This window comes from Lygodium microphyllum, chromosome 15 (assembly GCF_053477565.2).
Source record: "Lygodium microphyllum isolate KBCC chromosome 15, Lygodium_microphyllum_v1.1.10, whole genome shotgun sequence".
Classification (NCBI taxonomy): domain Eukaryota; kingdom Viridiplantae; phylum Streptophyta; class Polypodiopsida; order Schizaeales; family Lygodiaceae; genus Lygodium; species Lygodium microphyllum.
This window is the reverse complement of record NC_141149.1, coordinates 46,486,361-46,504,333: the sequence shown is the minus strand read 5'-3', so window position 1 is coordinate 46,504,333 and position 17,973 is coordinate 46,486,361. Positions and strand designations below refer to the sequence as shown.

The 17,973-nt window shown below is 38.6% G+C and overlaps 1 protein-coding gene across 4 annotated transcripts; it reads right to left on the bottom strand.

Moving 5' to 3' along the window:
* Positions 1 to 10,065: 10,065 nt before the first annotated feature.
* Positions 10,066 to 14,831, bottom strand: LOC148024485 (transglutaminase family protein). Of its 4 annotated transcripts, none has more exons than XM_087694131.1 (10): positions 14,114 to 14,830; positions 13,897 to 14,023; positions 13,684 to 13,798; positions 13,502 to 13,582; positions 12,923 to 13,286; positions 12,646 to 12,758; positions 12,362 to 12,544; positions 12,068 to 12,210; positions 10,496 to 10,588; positions 10,066 to 10,413 (listed from the first exon to the last, which is right to left on the bottom strand). In XM_087694131.1, exons 2-10 carry the CDS (start codon positions 14,004 to 14,006, stop codon positions 10,251 to 10,253), a joined length of 1,365 nt encoding a protein of 454 aa, XP_087550257.1. In that variant the 5' UTR covers positions 14,007 to 14,023; positions 14,114 to 14,830; the 3' UTR covers positions 10,066 to 10,250. The 4 variants fall into 4 exon arrangements, with proteins under 4 accessions (XP_087550257.1, XP_087550261.1, XP_087550259.1 ...); XM_087694135.1 differs by having other exon boundaries at positions 13,897 to 13,996; XM_087694133.1 differs by having other exon boundaries at positions 13,897 to 14,113; positions 14,199 to 14,830.
* Positions 14,832 to 17,973: the final 3,142 nt, after the last annotated feature.

Sequence of the window (17,973 nt, the reverse complement as noted above, 5' to 3'; positions counted from 1 at the left end):
CTTGCTTGGAGTGAGGAGTGCGAGGAGTGAATCTTTTTCTTATGAAGGTCAAATATTTGAGCTTCTACTTTGATATTAATGCTTCCTACCTACACATTGATAAAAGTACTATTCTCATAGTTGAGATCTAGATTTGAGTCATGTAGAGGCTTGAGCCATTGAGGCTTGATTTGGGGTTGCAATAGCCCATTTTGGCATTCATTGGGGTAGCTATTAGTGGTTGGAAGTGATGCAAAACAACTTGGCTTTGGATGCTTGAAAAGAGTTTTGGATGCTGAAAGAGATTAACAACATTCAAGCCTTTCAAGAGAAGATAAATCAACATTCTCTTCCATTTTCTTCCTCTCAAAATGTACGTACAACAAAGGGACAAGTAAAAATACATTTCAAGCATTAAATTTGGAGTCATTCTATTCATTTTTAGAGATATAGAGCATGCTATAGAAGTTGTGGGGACAGCTATGATAGCTTGACAACATTTTTGTATTTTGGCCATAACTTTTGCATAAAATAATGGATTGCGGTATTCTATAGCTCAAAAAACAAAGAGCACAATGAGAGCTACAAATTTGAGCAATTGTAAAGTCGATTTTATGTAGTTTTTAGTTCTATATTTTACATAGAATAGAACAGTTTTGGTTTGAACAACTCTTTTGGATAGGAGCTTATACTTGGAGGCTCCTGGGCTACTCATGGCTTGGAATTTCACACATATTTTCATAGATTTTTTAATCTCTTAGAGGATTTACCATGCTAGTTTATGCTCATTTTGTAGAGATTATATGTGATGTGTGTGATAATTTCATATTTTGATAACTTTTGGTCACAACATTCTTAACTCTTTCTTCGCTCCCTCTATTTTTGGCATGAGCATAGCATAGTGTTCACAAAAAATTGAGGTTTTATGTAGAATGAATTGTGAACTTTCAAAAGTTCGAACATTTAAATGCTATAATTTTGTTACAAAAGTGGAAAATATGTGGATTTCATTCAAACGTCTTTCAATCTTTTAAATTAGAAGGTTTTGTATCTCTACAAAAATGTTTTATGTGAACACTACCATAGCCATTCTTTGGCTCTTGTTTTTGTGTCATTTTCTATCTCACTATATGTGCAAGTACACAATGTGGTGATGTGTTGTGTTTTTATATACATTTCATTCTCTAGTAGCATAAATGTTATGTTCATCTATATACGTGTCATACTCTATTTGCATGTATGTGAAACCAATGTACTCATTGCTTGTGCTTTCAAGGAGTGCCATAAGAAATGTATCAAAAACATTGAGAAAACACTCATAAAAGTACAAAACCATCAAGATCACCAAGTAAAGCATGATCACACAACAATTTTGTAAAGAATTACTAAAACACACACCCCACGCATACAAATATGTACCTGTACCTTGTACATAGCAATGTGCTAGGATGTATTTTGTGAAGCATAAAATGTTTGTGCACATATATTTAAATTTGATATTATTAGTGAATATGATAAGTGGGACTTAAGCATTGCAAGTTCATGTAAGTTTGCTATAGTTCCTTTAATATATGTCTTTCTATACTCGAGTGTACAGCTATATTGTAATGTTATGTCCTTCCCAAAGGTTGAACAAGAAAAAGGCACAATACCCTAGGCCTAAAATTTCATTTAGGGAGTACTGTCCATTATCCGATGCATTTTTTGCTTGTATTTTTGCCTAGTATAAAAAGAAGGGCTCATAATGCATGAGATCTTATTATTTATGCTTTTAAATCACCAAAATCATTGCTAATACTTTGCTTCATGCATGACCATATATTTAACCAATGGTAGCTTGCCATGTATCCTATATGTGCTCCTTACATGTAGGCTAAGTCATCTTTTGCTTTCAAAAATATAATCACGTTTCTACTACTTCTTGCCTCTACCATGAGACTCTATTGTATCACTTGCATTTTTTTCCTATCATAGGTTGTAAAATTGTCCAAAGGGACTTTATATTAGCTTAGGTCCTAAGACACTTTTTTCTTATGCATTCATCCAATTGCACATGTCACTCTAGTTCTCTTAGGATATTGATTTACATCCCACTTTAAAACAGTTACAAACATGCACTTATGCAAAGCTCAAGTCATGGGTTAGAGACTCAAAAAGCAAGTCACTTTAAATGTTAAAGCCATCAAATACCAAACCCTAGACCTATGTAGGATGTAACTAGTCACAAGCATAAACTAAAGTTCAAACTTAATCGACCACTCCAAAAATGTGGGTTGCGGTTTGTGGTTGTTGGCCCTTGGTGATTGGCGATTGGGTTCTTAAAAGTGATACGTTAAATCGTGGCCACTAATAAGTTAAGGGTTTTAGCTTATAATTATATAGGCCTATGGAGATTGGAGGTGGCTTATGTGGGGATGTCAAAAGCCTTCCAAGTCATGAGGTGTGAAAGTGGCATGTATATGCTACCACACTTGCAACCTTCCCCTTTCTCTTCATTGCCACCAAATACGAAAACACTCGAGAAAAATAATACCAAACTACCATGAGGTAGCTTAATAAACTAGAGCCCTTTCCTACTCAGAAGAAAGGGAAGTTGTTGAACTTTGGGTGTACCTAGTGCCCGGCAAAGTAGTAGGCCAATGAAGTATCAAAGGGAATGTGCAATGATTCTATTATTACATAAAACAAAGAGTCGCTATAACATGTTTATACAGCTTTATCTAATAGCTTAGCAACGTTAGATGTAAATACTTAGTTCGTTTATTGAAATAGCTTACCATGTGCATTTAAATAACGAATATCTGGTTGTAACGTTTTTTAAAGGCAAAAGGGCTTGCTATGTTTAGCTTTTGTATTTGAAATTGGGGGGGGGGGGGGGGGGGGGGGGGTGCATGCTTCGTGCGAGTGCACGTGTGTGGCATGTATGTGGGTGGAAACACACATGGTGTGTATGGGAGTGATGTGTGCAACTAGATGCTTTCAAAAGCGTGTGGCTTCTGTTGTTTTCATACTCCACAAGCACGTGCAATGTTTTCCACCTAACGTTACAGGAGCCTATTCGACCTGTGGCAACAAGAGGCCTTTATTTTGCGTAAGGTTATCCTTAATAATAATATCATATTAGCCCACTTTAGAAAAGGACACGTGAGCTGATGCGGGGGGTGGGTGCGCAGCTCAAGCGATGGACATTGAAGGTGTCTTAATTAGTTAATTAATTAATTAAGTAGTTAATTATATGCTTAGCGAAAGGGGTATCATTTCTAATGGCGGGGAGGGAGGGCTATATGACGCGACTGTCTTGCAAAGGAGGGGACAAGATGCCGGCTGGGTAGAGGCTATGTGGTGTCTCGAAGCCGCGCTTATATATATATATATATATGTGTGTGTTTGTGTGTGTGTGTGTTTTTTGTAAAGCCATAGAATCCCCATCACATATGCCTTTTGTAAAGGCATAAGCTATCAGCCTCCTTCCCCGAGGTCATCAAACTTATCCTCAAGGCCTTTTCCAACTAACTTGCGTTTGGCTCTCACTTTTGTCATAATCCTGTGTTTGACTCCTAATCTTTCTTTTTTAATTCTGAACATTAAGTAATTCATTTCATCATAGACCTCTTTCGGAATCCTCACTTTATCAACTTGATTACGTGTCGTACAGAACTTGTTTCCCAACCCTACATTTTCAAGGACTCTTAAATAGACCATGAGAATTATCCATGAGATTTATAATGAAGCTCTCCAAATTTCATCCTAGAAAAATAATGCTAAAACCCCAATCACATAAATAATGAATTGATAAACCAAGTATTTGCAAGGTTTACAATAAACATCCGAGCCTAAGGCCAGTTAGACGCTACCCTAGATGGCTGGGGCAATGCCTTACATGCCAACAACAGCCATTCTTGACATGTAGAGTACTTGGCCCACTAATAATAAAATTGCTCTCTCAAATGAGAGGTGCAAGTTCTAGTCTTGTAATGTGTGGATTCCACTTTTTGGGAAAAAGCTCCTAAACAGTGTACACTTCCAATTCTTGGGCGAGAGATCCCCCCACCCAAAAGTGTCCATCAAGCAAGGAATCTAGATTGGAAATTCAACACGTGGCACCTCAACTCATTTTTTTCCTTCCAACATCAAGCAAGGAATCTGGATTGGAAATTCAACACGTGGCACCTCAACTCATTTTTTTCCTTCCAACTTGTCCATCCACAGCAATTGTGTAGCTGGCCTAATTTAAACTTGTTTATTCGAAACCTTCCTTTCAATAAATAACACAAGCTACTTACAAAAGGATATCAAAAACCATAAAAGTGACATATGGAATGAAGGCTTTTGAATTACCTTCCCAAAAAATTACAATAATGAACATTGAGATTTATCAATGTGTAAGCTGTCTTCCCACCAAGGCAAGGTAAGGGGGATGCATTGTCCTTACACGCAGTGATAGTTGAAGGCTTCAACAAATAGGACCAAGATGTGCTTACCTAGCAACCCTATCTCATGTAGCTTCTTAAGCCATAACCAAAACACACACAGTATGATTTGTAGTAGAGGTTCGGTGCGACAAGGGCAAGGGAAATCTCCTAATAAGGTAGTTATAAGAGTGTATCTCTCTCACTTCCCATTCCAAAGGCCCTTAACATACTATTGAGATGTTATTTTGTGTGGAAAGAAATTTAGATGATAGTCAAATATCCATCCTTATTATGCCCAAAGGCAAGGCACAGTGATGCCAATACCCAATGTATAATTTGAACCTAGACATTCCCAAACTCACACACACTCTTCCTTCCAAGTACTTGCCATTCATTGGTGAGCATTACAAGACTTGATGGACACCTACCAATGTCGTCAACCTATCCCTAGCACTCATATTTCATGTATATATATGGAGCCAACACTAAAAAAATCAAGTTGAAATTTACAAGCTCCCTCACATAATATGTAGGATTTCTTATTTTTAGGACTATCATGCTCTTATTTACATACACGTCTCTTATTGACCCCAAGATATTCAAATTAATACAAACAAGCCTTTTGCTTACATGGCAATGTTGGGTTGGTTTTGAGGTAGATAATGCATATGCATATACTTTTGTGTGTGTGTGTGTGTGTGTGTGTGTGTGTGTGTGTGTGTGTGTGTGTGTGTGTGTGTGTGTGTGTGGAGAGAGAGAGAGAGAGAGAGAGAGAGCAAACCAAACAAATATATCTCAACTAGTGAAGTTGAATACATGTTGACCAAATGATCTTAAGTTCAAAGTGAAGATTTGAACCGGAATCAACATGTTAATAAAACATGTGGCTTACCACTGGACTACTTTGAGAGAGAGAGAGAGAGAGAGAGAGAGAGAGAGTGTGTGTGTGTGTGTGTGTGTGTGTGTGTGTATAACAAGTGCTAATGTTGTTTATACTTACATCTCTCATGTTAGCTAGCCCAAGCATTGCTCATTCTTTTATACAAAGTTGAAAATTTCATTCACAATATTTTTGATACAAAGTTGAAAATTTCATCTTCAAAAATATTTTTCTCAAGGACCTTTAAGCATCTTAGTCAAAAGAATCAAACAGAAGTCTCTAAGCTCAAGCTAAAATCTTTTAAAATAACCTTCAATCTCATCACAAAGCTTTAACATTTAGAACTTTTACCTTTGTTGACTCTTTCATCCCTTACTTTATTTAAGGAAAGCCCTTGTGATAGGCTCACCTTGTTAGACCTTCTACCATTTGATTCCAAAAAATCTACATATAAAAGTAATAAATGGAGCCATATATTAATTACAATCTTTTGTGTTTCCTTCTATAATGGTCAAATTGGACCCTTTGAGTTGCAATGAATAAAACCAAGACACACCGACAATTGCAAACCACACATGTGCCAAGTCTTTCATAATTGGATTCCTCAAACATTCTCAAAACTCATTATTGCACATTGCCAAAGAAAAGACAAAGCTTTACTTTTCAACAATAATTGTTGGGTTTATCATGGTAGGTTTCAATTGAAAAACTTTTCACTCCCTGAAGTAAGGAAAAGCCCTTGGACTTGTGCTAGTATCTCTAAAGAATTTTTAAGGGTTCAACAAGATTAAGTCAATTAGCATAAGTCCCCTATTAAATATTTTCTTAACCATAGGGCATTTACCTTAATATTAGAAAAATGGTCATATTCACTTGTTTACAAATTATTCAATGTGCACTATTATATCAATGGAAGCCTATCATATTTGCACCAATATATAAATAGGAAGCATATCACATTACTAGGAATGGCCTATAAGATTGTCCTCAAGTAATAAGATGAAATTTGGTTTCTTAGATGGTAGGTCCATCTAGAATATAATTCTTAACATAATAATGCAAGCATGTGGTATAATGAATACTTAGAACATTTAGATTGGAAAAAGCAAATATGTCTAAGTTCAATGGATTACTTTCATATGGTTACGTCATCTCTCAAGTAAGGAAGTTTGTCACTATCAAAATTTTTATTTACTAAAATGCCCAAGTTGCATAGTGTGAAAATTGTAGAATATTTGAGAAAATATCCCAACTTTGTTGGGGAAGATTGTCCTCTCAACCATATATTCTTTACAATTGCTACTTGGCCCTCAACTAATGCCCAAGTTGCACAATGTGAAAATTGTAGAGTACTCAAGGAAATATCCCAGCTTTGTAAGGGAAGATTCTCCTCTCAACCATTTAGTCTTTACAATTGCTACTCAGCCCTCAACTAAATTGCAATGAGATGCAAAGAGAGATAAATATGGTTTAAAGTGGAAGAGAAGCTTTTTGATGTATAAAAACTATGTTATGCCAATATTCATGTACATACACTCTCTTTGAAACCACTTTTAACAAAGCTATAACAGAGCAAAAACCTTCTTTTAAAAAAAGTTTACAATAACCAAGCTTGCTAAATGGTAGTTTCTCACCATGTTTCTCAGTTTAATTATATTCAATATGCAAACCACTTTCTTATGACAAATGACCTAGTGCCTGGCATTCATATAAAGAAGCCCGAAACAATTAGCAACTAGCTATGCAAGTTACTATTGCTTAATGTGAACAATAATGCAATGCTATATAATGCCACTTTATCATTAAGTCCAAAATGGTTGGAATATACGAAACTAGCCATGGTAGCTACTGTGCAGCTTATAGCAATGATTTTGACTATCCTAAATGGTTAGGCCATGGAAGCTACTTTATGATTTTGTCCAAAATGGTTAGGATATATGAAACTAGTCATTGGAGCTACTTTACAATCTAATAGAATTAACTATACAATGCTTTCGACTATGCACACATTCTATTTTGAGTTATTGTGTTGTCCAAGATTCTTCATATGTACAAATAGGATATCTCACAAGCCAAATGAATAGTTGGGGCTTGTTCAACAAAGTATCCAAGTGGGCAAGAGATTGCACTTACAATTATCCTAAAAGGTTAGACAGGGGAAGCTACTTTATGATATATGAAACTATCTATTGAAGCTACTATGCAACTTAATAGAATTAACCTTACAATGCTTTTGACTATGCATACATTCTTTTTTGAATAATTGCATTGTCCAAGAATATTCTTATACACAAATAGGATATCTCAAAAGCAAATGAATAGCTAGAGATTGATCAACAAAGTATCGGTTAAGAGATTGCACTTCCAATTACGAACTCAATTACTAACCACTATACCATCATCCTCGAGTTTTTTCTCTCCTACTCTCCCATAGTTCAATTATATTTTGAGCCATCTTCTTAATCATGATTTGTGCATTTAAAATTCACTTTCCATTAACTTAAGTGATTTTGGGTTCATTTGTAGATCAATGTTTTGTTTCACAATGAAAAGTCCAAACTAGCCAACATTTACCGTTGAACCCTACCGTTGAACCCTATCCAACAAAAAAATTTGGTTGAAGTCATCTTTCTCACCAATATCCTAATTGAGCATGTTCTCTTCCTAACCAAACATGCTAATTGTTCATATTCCCATAGCAAAGAACTCCAATTAAAAGTTCATGTAGTATTACCAACTTAATGAATATTGACATGACATGAACATATTGTGCTTAGGATGTATGCTGAGATATGGAAAATGGTCCTTTGCCTGTTAAGAGTTTTATCATCTATTTTCTTAGTTTATATAGTAATGTAACAAATCACTTTTTCATAAAAGAAGGCGATTTACAACAAGCAATAATTCAACCCCACCTAATGCTGAAGAAGTATCCGAAGTTCCGTTCTATAAAGCCAAGGTTTAGGCCACCTAATTAAATCTTTTCTCAAGTCCACATATGCATCAAATTAGCAAGCCATTGAAACTTTGTACAAACACTTCAAAATTTTACTTGATCCTAATTTCAGTAAAGCACGAGGCAAACAAACAAAACACAAACCATTGTAAATTGAACATGAATTAAGTTTCACAAGTCGATCTTCATAAAAAGTGTCTCAGGAATCTTCTAGAGACAATGTTAGAGTAACATCTTCATGTCGTTGGAGTTGGATCAGATAGTCATAGATCTTTGACCAACAAAGATGATGCTTGGGTCATTGGAAGGTTAAAAAACCAAATTTTCGAGGGTCCTAGCAAATAAGGCCTAAGATTCGTAAACCTTTTACCAACAACAATATTGCTTGGGTCATTGTAAGGTTAATAAAACTAAGTTCAAGAGTCCTAGCAAACAAGGCCTAAGTTCTACCTATCATTTTCGGCCAATGCCTAATTTCTACTAGAAGACTGATTTAGAAATGTATACTGCCACTACCGTGCTCTGATGTCACAACACCCTGGCCTCTGTCCAAGACATTCAATCTCATAATATGCAACTCATAGAAGGCTACAATACCGAGCATCTAGGTTCAAAGTGTAGGGGCTCTCAGTGATTTTCATACCTAATATAATGCCCATACTCTCAGTAGCTGAGGTTCTTCAATGTAAGTACGATGTACACTATAGAATGGAACCTCTGCCATACATGGGAATGGTGTTCTTGGCAATATAATATCAACATTCTAAGTGAGCTGCACTGATGCGCTTTTACAAACTGGGAACATTCAAAGTTAAATGCTTGATAAAAGTGATCTCATCATTATCACATAGTATTCGAATACCATGTTTTACCATCATTACCACTATCAGTATTATCAGTAAGTCGTGCAGTACTTGACAATGAGGCCTAATTAATGACCCAAGCAATCCTCAGATGGTGTGACCCCATTGGTGTTGCTTGCTCCAAGAGGTTAGGCAGTAGGCAGCTTGTGTACGATCAGACAATATTCTACCTTATTCTTTAATCGTTCTCACAGTTTATCATTCATCTGGGAATTTTCAATACTCTGTACTAGTTCGTTTCTGAGCTGTTGTAAGGTTTCCTCTGTTCTACTATATTAGTCCACCTATACACCTGAACTTAGAAATATCCTTATGGCTGGAAGATCAATTAATGTGCAATGCAGTTCTTCAGGATGATTATCCGCATAGGCAATTGAGTAAAACAATGAGACCACAATGTTCTACAATACTACATTCTGATTTACTAAAAAGGGCTAAATTTTGTTTCAACTGCTCCAGGACTGGCTTTCTGCAGACTGCTCTATTACCATGCAGTGGGTGCCAATGCTCAATTTTGTTTCAACCGCTCCAGGACTGACTTTCTGCAGACTGCTCTGTTACCATGCAGTGGGTGCCAAAGTACTGTACTGAAACAAATGTTCAGCTTTGCCTGCCAAAGGCTAGGCTTGAGCTGCAGTAGACTGCTGGAGAAAGATAGTTTCAGAAAAAGGCTGCATTTCTGGATGGCAAATTACAATGAAAGACAGAGCTGATGTCTTATTGCATGATAGGGCATCCCCAGCAGGAGTAAAAACTGATGTGCATACCTTCAAGTAGCTTTATGCTAGCCAGAGAATGCTACTATGCAACTTCAGCCTCTCACCATCTCCAACTACACTAATATGTAAGAAAATGCAGACCACTACACTAAAATGTGAGAAAGTGCAATTCAGAGCCACCACAAATAAAAATCATTCCTGAACGACACCATAACTCATTTCAACTGATGACAATATCTTCTAATTAGACTTCTCATATGAAGATGACTCTTGGATAAGATCCTCCTTGATATGTGAAATTAATCTGGGAAATTTTGGAGCCTTGGCCTCACTAGCTTAGTCATATTTCAAATTTAGGTAACGAGTTTCTTAAATTTGAGCACTTTATTCTCAAATGAATACAAGCTTTGAGCAATGCCTACTGCTGAACCAGCCAAAGCCTTATGCCAAGGTAGATGGTGCACTTGGCGACCTCACTGAGCTCCAGGATGATTCAGCTCGAAGAAGGTGCAATTTTTCTACAAAATGCTCGAGCATATGTGCTTCAATGGTAGGAGCAAAAGCTGTACATATACTTAACTCTTGAACAGCTTCACCATATCTCCTGCAAGAAAATAATCAACTTCAATACCAACACAGGTAATATTTGAAGAAAAGACTGAAGACTTGTGTCCTCCAAACCTTACCGGCTATGATACAACAACAAGCCATGGTCTCTTCGCCACTCCCAATTGTCAGGTTGCAGAAGCAACAACCTCTCAGATGCCATGATGGCAAGCCTGCAAACATCCCATCCAAGTTATTTTGCAGAAACATTAAAACTGAAGCCAATATAGCAAGCCTGCATACATGCCATCTAACATATAGCGCAAAATACATTAGTGATGCCATGATGGCAAGCCTGAGCATCCATCCAACAGATCATGCACCAATGCCATGATGCCAAGCCTGTGTACTACATAATCCACCATGATGAGAAAAGCAGTAAAATGGTTATGCATTCAACCCAAAGAAAGTGAGCATAATGCAAAAAATTAGCCAATTTTGTCTTAAGCAAAATCAGCCAACTGTAACTGCAAAGAATGCCAACAAATTGGGTAATTTATACTGCCTCCTTATTTCTAAAACTATGGGAAATCTGGAACAGTGTAACCACTCCAGCAAATACAGCTGGGAAAATTTATTCCAAACACAAACCACATCTAGAAAACAAATCAACACTGTACTTAAGAAGTACACAATGTATGCATATGGCTAATGCAGAACCGATGTTCTTACATCTATGCCTGATGCATCAGGCTCAGGTTCAATAACAATAATATATCTAGACATGGAATCACTAGTTTTGACTGACATTGAGCGTGCCTGTGTTATCTGAAGAGCCTCTTAGGGCAAGGTGGAAGCTTGTCTGCTTTTGATAAAAGTTAAAAGCACTATTTCAAGCATTCACACTATATCGGGATCCTTTGGATGGAGCATAAGCACTGTTTCACTTACCCCTAATTGGTGAAGTTACACAAAATTCTTAGTAGTTCTAAATTGTGGTAAAAGCTATCTCCCTTTTATAGGTATAAGTCAGTTTTCACACCATTAAAAAATTATGGGAATGTGCTGCGAGTAAAGTTCCAGCTTTCAAAAGATTCTGAGTGTCATTTTGCAGTCCTAGCATTGTGCACACATTTTTACAAGAATGCCAGAATCAGAGACTTTAGCAGAGGTGAACATTCCATGCCAGAATGTCATATCTAACCAAGAACTTGCAATAAAAAGGGTTTTTCTATGTTGTTTTGGAAACCTCTACCTATATACTAGGCATACACAGCCAAAGGAAGCCTCAATGTTAAACTAAGGCAGATGACTTGTATACATGGGGCAGTGACCTATTGGCACTTATCTTCATGTGTAACACATCCATTACTAAGGCAGATGACTTGTATACATGGGGCAGTGACCTATTGGCACTTATCTTCATGTGTAACACATCCATTGATTACTAACCAAATCCTTCAAAACCCAAGAAGATAAAGCGGGCTACATAAATGAGTAAGATGTTAGTCAAAAGGCGCACTCCAAAGAGATTGTAAAGAACTTTCCTGGTAACTAGCAATGTCTCAACATGGTGCAACAAGCAACAAGAGCTCCTCTTTGAGACCAAATACATTGAGGAATAACATACTAACATCACCTATTCAGACTGAACAACACATATATTCATAAGCTTGACAGGCTACATTTGCAGAATGGGAAAGCTTGCATACCTCAGACTTTGAGGTCTTAACAGTGCTCCAACAGCAAGCTCTGAGTAGTCAACTAGTCTTCCATCCGCATACACCAATGGATGAAGAGGATCTGTTAAGCCAAAGCCTGGGCGAGATTTACAAGCATCCTTCCAATGCAACTTCTGTCAAGCCAAATTTAGAAAAAAAAAATCACGTGAGAAGATGAATCTTCAACCAGGAAGCACATTCAAAGCAGAAACCCGCCACCTTCATGTAATTAACAAGCAAAAACCTAACTATGACTTGAAAATCACCTTGGCGGTGATGACTCACTTTCAAATTAATCAACGCCTTTGCAACAATGTCTCTGTTGGAGATGAATGTCAGACTGGACGAGTTGGAGTTAGAAACAAGAGTTAGATCCCCTGTAATGCCATTAAGAAGATGAGGTTGATGAAGCACTGCCAGAAGCTTTGAGAACCAGCTTTTACCTCCCTTGTGAGGCACAAAACATTCCTGAAACCAAGCAAAAACAACGTAGGAAAGCAGTGTCATTAATACCAGAGATGTGTTACTTGGTTCCCTGCAACATAAGAACCACATATAGAAAATATCACCTGCAAACTCTCTACAAGTGGCCAGATAAGAACTTCGTCCCCAATACCAACACCCTTTAGAGATATACCGAGACGTTTGCAAACCTCCATGTAGATGACGCACAATAGTATACCTGGAAAATAGTACACGCACCTTGATCAGCTCTTGAGTCAGATACACTCAAATGTCATATGCCTTCAGTCAAGGATGTCATCATTCTGCAAGTTAAGATGTCATTTAAACAATCCATAACCCAAGTAAGTAAGAGAGAAACACAGAAAGAGGAAGGAAGATTACCAGAGCCTGAACCTAGAGTTAATACAAGATGCAGATAAGAATTTCCTGACACCAGATCTGTGGATGCTAACTTAAATCCCTGGATGTCAAACAGAACTGTGCTAACTGCTCTCAACACTTCAATAGACTTAGGAACGCCTCCTTTTAAAGCCAGCATGTCTTCCACTTCCTTTGCTAGGAAGTCAAATCTCGACATCCACATTGACATGGTTTTTCCTGCTATGAGAAAAGCATCCACGCCGATCCCGCAGGACTCACTGTGTAAAACAGAGGCATTTCTGCCTTCTGACTGAACTGCCACTCTATCCTTTTCTCTGTTGAGAGACATAAAAGCTTCATCTTCAGCTGAGATCAGCAACAAGGCCTGCAAGAATCGTAGTCTAATGTAGCCAAATTCACCTACCCCAATATCTTGAAAGTACCAGAACAATAAATGGAAAGGTACAATTTATCCATAGGATGCAATTCTATAAAAGGACAACGCATCCCTTCACTGAGCAACTGCTAGAGCAGTCATAGCCCCTATGTTGCAAGCGTAAGCCACGAAAAACAAGAAAATGTTTGGTGAAGGCTCTCTACCTTGGCTATGGAAATCTCGTTGTCTTGTTTCCTAAAGGCAACCTGATCACGAAACTGTAACCGAGCCTGCTTGAGCACAAGCTGCAAACAAGAGACATGAAACTCAATAGACGGTAAACCCTAGACCCTCTGCTTCGACTAGAGAAAAGGTTAAAAAACATAAGCAAAAGCGTCCCATCCACCTCTTTATGAGACAAATTGGAGGCAACAGCGATGCCTTGACCATTTTTACAAGAAAGTTTCAGAGAACTCAGTTTCTTGGCCGGTTCTTTGCTAATCATCCGGGTAAATCCAGACCTAGAAACATATGAATCGTCATGACGATAAAACGTCACGAGACGGACGCTTGCATGCCATGGCACATAAAGTCGGAGAAACAGGAGTAAAGAAGTTACCTAAAATCGTGAGAAATTGTTGAAACAAATGGAGACCTTTCTGGTGAGACATGAGAAACTGCCGGGAAGAACCTTTCCCCAAGCACACAACTTGCAACCACTGCAGCCATTGCAAGAAAAACTGAAACTGAAGAGCTCCAAAGCGAGTCAGTCCAACGGCCTCTTTCAGAACACTTGTTTCAGAGGATGAAGAGGAAGGACAGGGAAATGCCAATACCTTGGAAAATATATGCAAGCTCTTTAGACAGGCAGAGACGTTAGAAATCACAGGCGGAATCCACAAGAAGAGTACTGGCATTCACCAACGGGAAGCAGAAATGGTCACAGGATTTCACTTCTAAGCATCTTTTTCGGACCAATGCTTCATGGTTGATCTGATAATAGGTATAGAGAAAGAAGCTCCTCCAGTGAGGGGAAGGAAGAACACAGCAGGCAAAAGATTACGCCTAGCAGGTGCGTCCTTGACGATGGAAGGGGCAGGGGTGAAGGATGTGGAAGAAGGGAGGGCAGAAATTTCCATTCGCAGGGAGTGGTGGATGTCCTCGCTTCCCATAAGTGCGAGGAGGGGGGGCAAGGGGGGGAAGGAGAAGCAAGAGATGGAGGAAGGAAGGGCGGGGAACTGCTCAGGCAAGCGGGGAAGGCCTGCTGTTTGCGTGCTGGCGATGAAGGGGGGAGCAGGCAAGGGGTAGTCCCATGTCTGCAGTCGTCCGGATGCGGGGAGGGAAAGACACAGACAACAGACAAGAGAAGAAGAAGAAGAAAATGCTGCTCCCTTCCCTTCGTCCGTATGCTTGTCACGCAGGCGAATGAGAAGAGAGAAGCGCGAGAGAGCGATAGGGATGGCAGACGAGAGGAAGAGGAAGAGAGAGAGAGACGAGACGAGACGAAAGGTTGAGAGATTGAAGGGAAATGCAGGCTTGTGAGGTCGCGAAGTGGCCGATGGCCCCTTTAATATACACCCTTCCCTCCATCCGTATTAGCCTTAATCTCCGCTCAAACCTAGAATTGGCTCATTTCGTTTGTGCTTTACCTCACGCGCATATTCAAAGTGCAATACCAAAACCCTTACATCTTGTCTAAGACCGTGTTCACATCCTCCCTTGAGAGTGAGAGCGGCAAGTTGCAACCATGGCCGGAATTTTGATGCTGCAAACGGAGAGTTGAGTGTGCTCTCAAAGCCACTAGGTTGGTGGTTTCACATAGCCATTCTAAATAGAATATGCTTCTATGACTATCGTCCATTGGTTGGCCCATTAAGAAGACCGTGTTGCAAGAAATGCAAGCCCAATAGTTAAAATCTCCCTCCTCACCAAAGTCGTGTAGTCTATGTTTTGGGCAGGTGATGACATTAGACATGAGTTTTCATCCTCGAATGCTTTTTAAAAGCGGGAGAGCTTGCCACTCAACTCTTGGTCCATGTTCTCCTTTGCTCAAACGAGTGTGAATCCAACCTGTGTTCACAAGCGTGATAAAAACTAAGATATGAAACCAATAGGGTTGTAGCTCAACCAATACATGAGTTTGTGCTACAACAACATAACGAAAAAAAGCTATTTGTTTCCAAAACTAAACATTGCATTTTACCATTAGCATTGCTACACTCAATTAGCCACTACTTGCTTGTTGATATAAGGCCAAGTATGTTCACACACATGACTAAGCAATGGACTTTACAATGAGCATCATTACACAAGCAATGAGCACTTTTTGCTTCCACCTACAACATAAGAGATAGTTTTTACAATGAATATTGGTTACATCTAATGCACATTCTTCATCTCATACTAAAGCATGCACGTAGATCTACAATGTTCAAGGATTGTTTATAAACTATCAAGAAATCAATTTAAATTATGTCTTCGAACTTGGGAAAATGAGAAATGTTGATTTACCAATGTTTTAATCCAAATGTGAACTTCTCATTTGATTTGAGAACATGAAGGAAGGGACAACATAGATTTTATTATGGAGATCTATAACCTCATGTGGGTACTTGATCTTTATGAAACATGGGAAAATGGACAATCTAGATTCGCTAATTTTTAAGCATGCAAAACTCACCTTTTGGCATTCTAATTAGGACTAACAACACACAAAGCACAAATAAACTTTCTTATCAAATATTGTCTTTTAAAAAGGGCGTTGAATTATACAAGTTAGACCATTTGGTAGAATTGCAACCAATCAAGTTATTGGTGGAAGGTGTTTCCTCACTTTGAGAAATTGAGAGAGAAACCAAGGGGGGTGAAGAAGGAGGAGGAGGCTTCTTACATGGCAATGCATATTTCATGTTCCAAGTTCTCAATCAGAGCATATTCAAACCTAAAAAATAGAAGGCATGCTAACCATGAAGAAAGAGAAACAAAGTAAAGGCTAGGCATATTGAAATATGCAATGCATGAATGACCCATTAGATGGTGGGTGTGCATGAGTGGGGGTGGAGAAGCCTCAAAGCTCGTGACTTGCTTTTGAAGTTTCATATATAAAATGGCTTGGTGTACTAACATAGCTACACATTTTAGAGGAGCACTTCATTTCTAAGGATTCTCTTTATCTCTCTTCATTTCATTTGTATATTTACCATATATCATTAATACGGTACCTAAGGTAACATGCGACCTACAAGAAAGAGCCTAGGCCCTTGTGGCAAGTCTACAATCATCCCAACCCATCATTCATTAGTTTCCAAGCCAATTTTCTAAGAAAATTAATGTGAAATCTACAATATCCTATAGAGGGATGGCTACACCAACTTTGGGACAAACAACTAGGCATGAGTTTTCAAAAAGACATTCGTGGTTCATGTTTAGTAATTAGGGCCATTAAAGAGAAGTTGTGCTCTAGCTCATAGTGGTGCCCCGTGCCTTTCATCAAGGAGAATAAGGCCCAGGTGTAGAAGAGAGAAAGCAATTGTTAGCAGCTATCCATCTTATCCCTTGCATCTAAATCAAAATTGTTGAAGCCTACCTATAAGTGGTAATCTATCATCTCTACTACAGAAAGAAGAGTGACGCTTCATTACTCAAAGTAACAACAAATGGTTAAGGGAGAAGTAATGATGTAAGTGGTCACAGTCATGTAATGTGGAATCCTAGCAATAATGGAGTAGGCAATGGAGTTACGTGTTGAAATCCAATAGGTAAAATGCTCAATCGAGGAGCTCACTATGTACATGCTAATGACATGCATTTAAAAGAACTCAACACCATGCAAGATTTCATGTAGGATTTTCTATCCTTTGGTCTCTCTGGAAAACAATCAAATTCCCCTTGTTCATACCAATTTTGAGACGATTGTTGACCACCTAGGGAGGGCTACCCTTTTGCCCCCATCACCTAATCGACACATGGAAATCTACCCTTGCCACTAGGGCAGCTTGGGTAGACCCTTCATAGCCTCCAAGGTCAAGAAGCGAACCCCTAGACCTAACCCTCAAAGCCAATCCTTTTCTTGAGGTTACAAATCCCTTTTGCCAACTTCCCTTACCTACATTGTTCTATCAACCAAAGGCTATTCACCTTGGAGACTTAATGCAGTTCTAAGTACAACCAAGCATGATCCACTTTTGGTCCTCCAGATTTTCACGAACCACCTAGGGTGCATCGAACATTCCAAGACATGCGGTGACCCTATCTCCAAGTGATCCAATTTCAAGATGGGCAAGCTATTAAAAAGAAAAGAGAACTCTTCCTAGGGCCCCCACCAGCGCTTATGGATTTAGTCATGTTGCCATCCACAAAAGATTGTTGAGCATACCTTAACTAGGGTGCAACAAATTAAGGTAGTTGACATCCCACAAGAGAAGCCAATGGCTTCTATAAGCACATCAATAGAATTAGAGCCCATGAAGCATCCTCCTTTCAAGATGCTACTTGATCTAAAGAGGAAAGCCCTATGTAAGAGAAACAATCCAACTAGTGTTGCAAAGCAACAGTCCAAGGAAGCTGTTAGTACTTTTGAGTGCCCAAACTCTTCTAAAGTGAATGCCTCATCATCATCTAGGAAGAGAGATGAAGGATGATCCTAAGAAACAACAACATCTCTTTGAGAGCAATGACAAGGTAACATCAAAAATCT

Bases quoted from the DNA above. Each gene is read 5' to 3' on its own strand.
- LOC148024485 (XM_087694131.1), bottom strand. From the start codon at position 14,006: ATGGCTGCAGTGGTTGCAAGTTGTGTGCTTGGGGAAAGGTTCTTCCCG. The intron at 13,287-13,501 runs GTAGAGAGCCTT...CGATTCTTGCAG, and splicing joins ACGAGATTTCCATAGCCAAG to GCCTTGTTGCTGATCTCAGC. The intron at 12,759-12,922 runs GTAATCTTCCTT...ACTATTTTCCAG, and splicing joins AACTCTAGGTTCAGGCTCTG to GTATACTATTGTGCGTCATC.